Raw genomic sequence first — 8,261 nt, forward strand, 5'->3', positions numbered from 1 at the left:
AGACAAAAAAGGATATAAGGTATCCATATCGGCAAAGAAGAAGTCAAAATGTCTCTCTTCGCAGATGACATGATACTCTACATGGAAAACCCAAAAGAATCCACGCCCAAACTATTAAAGTTATAGAGAAATTCAATAATGTGACGGGATACAAAATCAATGCTCAGAAATCAGTTGCATTTCTATACACGAATAATGAGACTGAAGAAGGAGAAATTAAGGAATCCATCCCATTTACAATAGCACCAAGGCCACACGTTACCTTGGAATTAACTTAACCAGAGACGTAAAGGATCTATATTCTAGAAACTATAAATCACTCTTGAAAGACACTGAGGAAGACACAAAAAGATGGAAAAATATTCCATGCTCATGGATTGGAAGAATTACCATAGTTAAAATGTCCACGTTACCTAGAGCAATCTACATTTTCAATGCTATCCCGATCAAAATACCGAGGACAATTTTAAAAAAACTGGAACAAATAGTCCTAAAATTGGTATGGAACCAGAAAAGGCCCCGAATAGCCAAGGAACTGTTGAAAAGGAAAAACAAAGCTGGGGGCATCACAATGCCAGATTTCGAGCTGTACTACAAAGCTGTGATCGCAAAGACAGCACGGTACTGGCACTAAAACCAGACACATGGACCAATGGAACAGAATAGAGAACCCAGAAATGGACCCTCGGCTCTTTGGGCAACTAATCTTTGATAAAACAAGAAAAAACATCCATAGGAAAAAAGACAATCTTTGTGGACTAGGAAACAGCTGAATGAAAGGAATCTCCCTTCCTTATATAATTTAGATAAGACTGGAGGATGACCCAATTTTAACCTATTTAACCTATTTTAACCAATGACAAGGCCAGGCAGAGCCTCCAAATAGCCATTCTTTGTCTCATAAATGACTAGTTGAGCTGTTGGGCCCTACTGACTAATCTGGACAAAATGCCTGATAACTTCACTTGACCAAACTTTAGTCAGACTTCTCTCCTTCTCCCTATATTGAAATTTGGCCTACCCTATATTCTGAGCTAGCAAAGGATGCAAACGACCCTCTTAACAATGACTCAAGCCACTCCCCAGCTGACTGCAGAGAACAAAATCTACACAACTGACCACCCACCCACTCATCCCACGCTGCCACATCCACTTCTTTCTGGCCTTGTTTACCCTCCTTATAAAAGAAAATTCTTTTCTGCCTGACCTTTTAGATGCCTGCAGATCTTATGGGTGGAATGTTCTCCCAATTGCAAGTCTTCCTTCCTTCACTGCACTGATCCTTGAATAGAGTCATTCCTTAGCTAAGTCCAAATTTGTCTCTTATGAGACATGCTGAATAACTATATAGAATAAAACATGATTTTTATTTAATCCTCAAATCCCAAGTCAAACACAGAAGCATGATCAAATATAAACAACTTCCACAAGGTAGCCAATGAGTCCATGCAAGGCCACCTCTTGTGATACAACTTCAAGACTGAGCCATCATTTGAGAGAATGTTCTCCATTTACAGCCACCAATAGGTGCCACAGATTTGGAGCACTGACCTTTTTTGGTAGCATTTACCTTGCATACATATATCTTCTATGACCTCAATGTTGGTGCTGTTCATGTGATATCCAAGAAATGCCAACGAGAGAGTAAATAATCAGGAACAAGAATTTGTTGGCTAAACTGCACTTTGGAAAGCCACAAACCATTACTGTATCTAAGATTTCCTCACCCCACCCCTGCCCAACAACAGTTTTCGTCCCCCAGGAGGCAGTATCACCCTTATTGAGAATACATGCGCTAAAATGATATAGAAACTTTGATACATAAATTAAAATATAAATGAAATATGATCCCAATAAAAATACTAAGAAGTATGGTGATAGCCACATTAAATTTAAATTCATTGAGCAAGAAAATAAAAAAGCAAGAATTGCCAGAAAATGCCTAGAAAAAGAAGAGAACAGAGATTTAAAAGAGATTTTAAAGTCTCTATCACTAAAATACTGGCTACTGGCACCTCAATAGACATTCAGATTAATGGAATCGTAGGACCTCTGATCTCTAGGGAAAGACGGATTATTTCATAAATGTTATTGAGAAAAGTAAAACTGGATCCACATTTTACACCACATACCAGGATTAACTCCAAATGGATAAGAGATCTACATATTAAAAACTGAAATCACTAAAATGCCAGTCTTAGTTCATTTGGGCTGCTCTAACACAGACAGCCAGCTTAAAATATCAGAAATTTATTTCTCACTGCTCTGGAGGCTGGAATTCCAAGACCAGGGAGTCAGCTTGGCCAAATGAGGGCCCTCTTCCTGGTCACAGACTGATTGTATCCTCACTGGGCTTCTTTTATAAAGGCACTAACCTCATTCATGAGGAATTTATTCTCATGATGTCATTACCTCCCAAAGGCTCCACCTCCAAATACTATCATTTTGGGCATTAGGATTTCAACACAGGAGTTTTTGAGGAGGGTCAAACATTTAGTCCACAGGCATGCTAAAAGAAAAAAAAATGGTTGAGTTCCTTTTATGTTGAAAGGAGAAAAGGCTTTCTATTTCTTACAATCAAATGAATACATTTTACTATATTTAAAAATTGCCTAGAGAAAAGAATACAAACACAAATAACAAATTGGGAGAAGATATCTGCAAACTAGAAAAAAAATGACTCTTCCTAAGACCAAAAGAGCTTCACTTTGAAAATCAAGAGAAAGATTAAAAATCATTATTAAAAAGGATAAAACACAGGTGCCTGGGTGGATCAGGTCATGATCCCAGGGTCCTGGAATCAAGCCCTGCATTGGGTTCCCTGCTCAGCAGAGAGTCTGCTTCACCCTCTGCCCCTCCCCCTGCTCATGTTTGTGTGATCTTTCTCTCTCTTCTCTCTCTCTCTCTGAAATAAATAAGTAAAATCTTTAAAAAAAAAAGAACAAAACAAAAAAAGACAATTCATAAAAAAGGAAAACCAATGGACCATTAAACATCTGAAAAATGTTCAACTTCATTTATATAAGAGAAACCTAAATTGAGGGGTGCCTGGGTGGCTCAGTCATTAAGCGTCTGCCTTCGGCTCAGGGCGTGATCCCGGCGTTCTAGGATCGAGCCCCAATCAGGCTCCTCCGCTGGAAGCCTGTTTCTTCCTCTCCCACTCCCCCTGCTTGTGTTTCCTCTCTCACTGGCTGTCTCTATCTCTGTCAAATAAATAAATAAAATCTTTAAAAAAAAAAAAAGGAGAAACCTAAATTGAGACTAAATTGAGAAGACTTCGAATTCCAATGATGATTAAGGTCCTCCTGGACTAACTTCCCTACAGAAAGTACTATCAAATGTAGACTGTACAAAACACAGCCAACTGAAGGTACTGGGGAATGAACTGAAGCACTTTTCCTGCCAAAAATCTATAACCTGAATCCGATCAGGAAGAAACATTGAAGACACGCAAACTGAAGAACGGTCTGCAAGATAACTGACCTGTACTTTTCAAAAATATCAAGATAATGATAAAAAAAAAAAAGACCCAGGAATTGTTTCAGATTAAAGAAGACTAAAGAGATGTGATAACTGAATGAAATGTTTGATCTGAGATATGATCCTGGAATGGATCCCAGATCAGTGGAAAGTAAGCTATACAGGACAATACTGGGACAACTGGTGAAATTTTTCTATGAATTCTGAATTAAATAATTATTATGTCTATGATGCATTTCCTGATTTTAATAAATGAACTATAAAGATAGCCCTTGGACTTAGGAAAAGATACTGGTGTACTTTTATGGATAAAGGAACATGACATCTGAAAATTATTACCAAACAGTTCAGGAAAAAAAGTATGTATGTAGAAGGAAAGAGCAAACAAAAAACTAAATGTTAATAAATGGTAAATCTGGGGTGTGTGGGTGGCTCAGTTGTTAAGCGTCTGCCTTCAGCTCAGGGCGTGATCCCAGAGTCCTGGGATCCAGCCCCACATCAGGCTCCTCCACTGGGAGCCTGCTTCGAACTCTCCCACTCCCCCTGCCTTGTGTTCCCTCTCCTGCTGGCTGTCTCTCTCTGTCAAATAAATAAATAAAATATTTAAAAAATAAATAAATAAATGGTAAATCTATAAGGGCACAGGAGAGTTCATTCTACTATTTTGGGGGACAACTTTTCTATAAGTATAATATTATATCAAAATAAAATTTTTAAAAAATCAGTGTTATGAGAACATTCATACTTGATTAAGAGGTGAAAGGGACATAACCAAATGTAACACATGAACCTTAAATATAGAAAATATGGGGGCGCCTGGGTGGCACAGCAGTTAAGCGTCTGCCTTTGGCTCAGGGCGTGATCCCGGCGTTATGGGATCGAGCCCCACGTCGCTCCTCTGCTATGAGCCTGCTTCTTTCTCTCCCTCTCCCCCTGCTTGTGTTCCCTCTCTCGCTGGCTGTCTCTATCTCTGTCGAATAAATAAATAAAATTTTTTTAAAAATATGATAAACCAAAATAAATTTAAATACATTCCCTATCTTGATAGTTTTAACAGTGCTATTGCTGCTTTGAAACCATTATAAGTACATTTTAGGGTAAAATAAATTATATTAATGTTGTTAGCTACCAAGAATGTTAGTATAAAAGGAGAGAGATAACGTATAAAATTAAATAAGAAAATACCGTTATCATTGGTCTGAATGGAAATATGATTCCAAATTCATGATGTATGGTTTACACATTTAAAAAAAAAAGTTTTTATTAGCATTGTCCACTGAAAAGGCCTAGAAGAAATGATGGCCCTATGGCAATGAATATTCCTAATATACAGGCTGTTGTCTCTATATGCCATGCCGCATAAGTGGAACCAGAACTGCTTAGAGAAATGGCTCATTGCAGGTCTGGCACAGAAAATGTACAAGGTGAACTCGGGACAACTTGTGCCAGAAAGCAAATAAGCTATCCATTCTAAAGTGATCATGTCAAAGACACAGGAGCTGACCAGAAATGACTCCCACTGGCTAAACAGAGGGCAGTTAGAGATTAAAAAAGAGTAAGGATTACAATGGTTTGAAACATATCAAATGTATTTCAAAAACCCATGAGTCACATGATACTCAAAATAAACGGACTCACTTACTTTTGGGACTCTTTAGGAGGTTGTAGGACACCAACTCAATTCTCCGAAAACTTATACATAAAGGGAAAGAATCAAATCGATTTTTGTCTAAGTGAACTGAATTTTAAAGATAACCAAATAGCTGACAAACAATATTTACAGAACTTCAACTAAGAAATGCAGAAGAGGGGAGCCTGGGTAGCGCAGTCTTGTTAAGCGTCTGCCTTCGGCTCAGGGCGTGATCCCGGCGTTCCAGGATCGAGTCCCACATCGGGCTCCTCCGCTGGAAGCCTGCTTCTTCCTCTCCCACTCCCCTGCTGTGTTCCCTCTCTCGCTGGCTGTCTCTCTGTCACATAAATAAAAATTTAAAAAAAAATCAAAAAAAAAAAAAAGAAATGCAGAAGAAAGTAAGAGAATTTTTAAAAATCACTATACATAGGCAGACAGCCTCTGCTCTGCTGTCCTGCCAACAACCACCCACTTGTGGTATATTCAGTAAACTTGTCTCCCTTATAAATAAATAAATAAATAAATAAATAAATAAATAAATATCACTATATGTAATCCCTGATGGAATAACAGATTTCAGCATCAATCATAAATGGATGTTATAACCTTTAGGTCACTGTTTCTTAATTTTTTTTTTCATTATTAGCTCCCAAAGAGGCTTTCTGACATCTTTTTTTTCCTATCATCATTCAACTATGAAATTTTAATACCACAGATATACTGTCTTTATGTTTGTGTACTGTGTGGCCTCAAGGGCCACAAACCATTATAATATCTTAAGAGTTTTGTACCTGTCCCTGCTAAGTACCAAGTTTTATCTCCTTGTGTATGGGGGGCGGGATACCACCTTCTATTGATAGGTGAAAAAGGAAGGAGAGCCTTATAAAAGGATTAAGTGGATAGCACTTGAACACTGATCAATATGTATCACCAGAAGTGGGACACCAGACTTTAAAAGCCTCGGGATGTGAAGTACACAGCACCAACTATGAATTATTTTTGCCCAAAAATGTGATTTATGCAAAATATGATCTGAATTTGATCAAGCCCCTATATCTATTTGTTTACAGAAATATGGGGCATTGGGGAACAAATTATATGACACCACAAGGTAGCAATTAGCCAAAAGCAGAATGTAGAATATTCTATAAACAACCTAGTTTTTTACAGTGATACCTATTAGAATAAAACAAAGGCAAAAAAATAGAAGGGAAACTGATGTAGATTAAAGAAATTTAAAAGGCTTGGCAACTGAATGCACTGTGTAGACCTTATCTGGACCATGATTTGAACAAACCAATTATAAAAACCTATCTTTGAAAGAACTGTAGAAACCTGAGTATGTACTGTGTATATGCGATTATGGAATTACTGTTAGCTTTTAAAGTTGGCATAACATCATGATGATTACCTAAAAATGATATTCTTTTTGGTTATATATACATACATATGGATAAAATTATGTAATTCTTGAAACGCTACAGGAAAAAAAGGAGAAAGGATAGATGCAAGGATATCTGCAAATGTTTTAAATTATAGCTGGGTGTTGAGCACATTGGGGTTCATATTATTTTTTTCTATGCTTGAAAATTTCCATAATAAAGTTAAAATAAAAATCTTCAAATTTCCTCCAGAGGGTATAGTTCTCTCTCATCAAAAATCAGGCCAGCAAGGGCTGATTTGTCATTAGCTGGAAAGGAGAGGTGTAGTGTGGTTGGAGAATGGAGTTAGCTTAGTGAGCTCATCCCTGCAGCGCCATCATTTATGGGGACAGCTATGCCTAAGGACCAGTCATTGAATGGCTGGATCCTCCTTAAGATGTTTGTTACTGGAGGCAACAACATCTTGAAAAGTAAGAAACTTGAGGGAAGAAAGAAAATGACAACTTATTTTAGGCAAGCTTTTTAGATGTGCAAGATTCTTTTTCCTTTCCTGTGTGGCTCTGTTGGAAAAAGTAGAACGGAGAAAACAATCATAGGATATCAAGCCTTTTTCAGAGTCAACAAAACAATTTAGGATCATCTCCCACAACAACTTCCAGCCAGACAAAGGGATTGGTTTTCCCCGCAGGGCTCTCAAATCAGAGGACAATTCCAGGTGTAAACGCTCATTATAGGGGCAGCTTCAAAATAGGCACGTTCTCTCTGCACAGTAAAGTGAAGAATTACAGCAGCCGGAAACCACGCGATTCTCAACGGACTCTGTCACACAGAGGCGTAAAGTACACAGGTCGAAGGATCCCAGGCCGCCAAAAGCATTAGCGGACACATAACACATCCCGCGCGGTGGAACGTTAAGGGTAACAGATTCCTGATCCCCTCCTCCCGGAACCAAAGTCACGGTGCCGAGTCGGCCAGCTGAGAGGGGTGCCAAGTGCACGTCTCCATCACGGGCGCGGAGGAACACACCTAATAGCGCCACGCCCCCGTCGCTCGGCACCGAAGTGACAGTCCCGATATGGCCGGCGGAGAAGGCATAGGCACCCAGCAACTGCAAGGCCGACTTCCGTCAGGAATTAACCTGGAGCGCTATGATTTAGGAGAAACGTAGTCCGGAGCCGGGGGCGTCGTGTCAGCCCCGAGCCCCAGCCGGCATACCGGTATTCCCGGCACCACATGGGAACTTTTTCTGGGTACTCCAAACCAAACGCAGAGTGTGGGTCCCAGGGAGGCGGTCCACTCACCTGGCCGCTGCAGACTGGATCCTTGCATCAAGACGTAACGGAATAAGTGTACGAAATGGCGCAGGGACGCGGTGGCCTCCGGGAAATGTAGTCAAAAATGTGACCCCCAGCTCGATCCAACAGAATGCAGAGGCAGTGGGCACTTTGTGCGGCCCGGAATCGGGCGCCCCTTGAGTCTCCCTTGCTCGAATGGGGGATCTCGCTCTACTAAAGTGTGAGCCGACCAAATTCCTTTTACTCAAGTGAGCCCACAAAATCCCAAGGAGGTTTCCAGAAGTTGGGTCTTGTAGTGATGCTTTCAGAGAAATGTAGTCCAGGGCTGAAAAAGCTGCAGAAGACCAGGACCGGAGCTCTGGCTCAGACGCAGTAGTTGTGACTACCAGGTTTCTGCTCAAGAGGCATGTGGGTTTGACGCTTGCTTCACGGTCGCGTTTTTGTACTCAAGTGTCCTCTACAGGGGAAGCGAAG

At 40.0% G+C, this 8,261-nt stretch overlaps 1 protein-coding gene across 3 annotated transcripts in view; it reads right to left on the minus strand.

The window, feature by feature from the left end:
* Positions 1 to 7,834, minus strand: part of ZNF571 (zinc finger protein 571) — a 40,208-nt gene extending 32,374 nt beyond the window's left edge. The window contains exon 1 of one of the 3 annotated variants that reach the window (XM_034638303.1): positions 7,794 to 7,834. In XM_034638303.1, coding sequence (XP_034494194.1) covers positions 7,794 to 7,821 — 28 coding nt within the window. In that variant the 5' untranslated portion in view covers positions 7,822 to 7,834. The other 2 variants (XM_034638305.1, XM_034638304.1) reach the window with 2 other exon arrangements.
* Positions 7,835 to 8,261: the final 427 nt, after the last annotated feature.

This window comes from Ailuropoda melanoleuca, chromosome 12 (genome assembly GCF_002007445.2).
Source record: "Ailuropoda melanoleuca isolate Jingjing chromosome 12, ASM200744v2, whole genome shotgun sequence".
In the NCBI taxonomy this organism is placed as follows: Eukaryota; Metazoa; Chordata; class Mammalia; order Carnivora; family Ursidae; genus Ailuropoda; species Ailuropoda melanoleuca.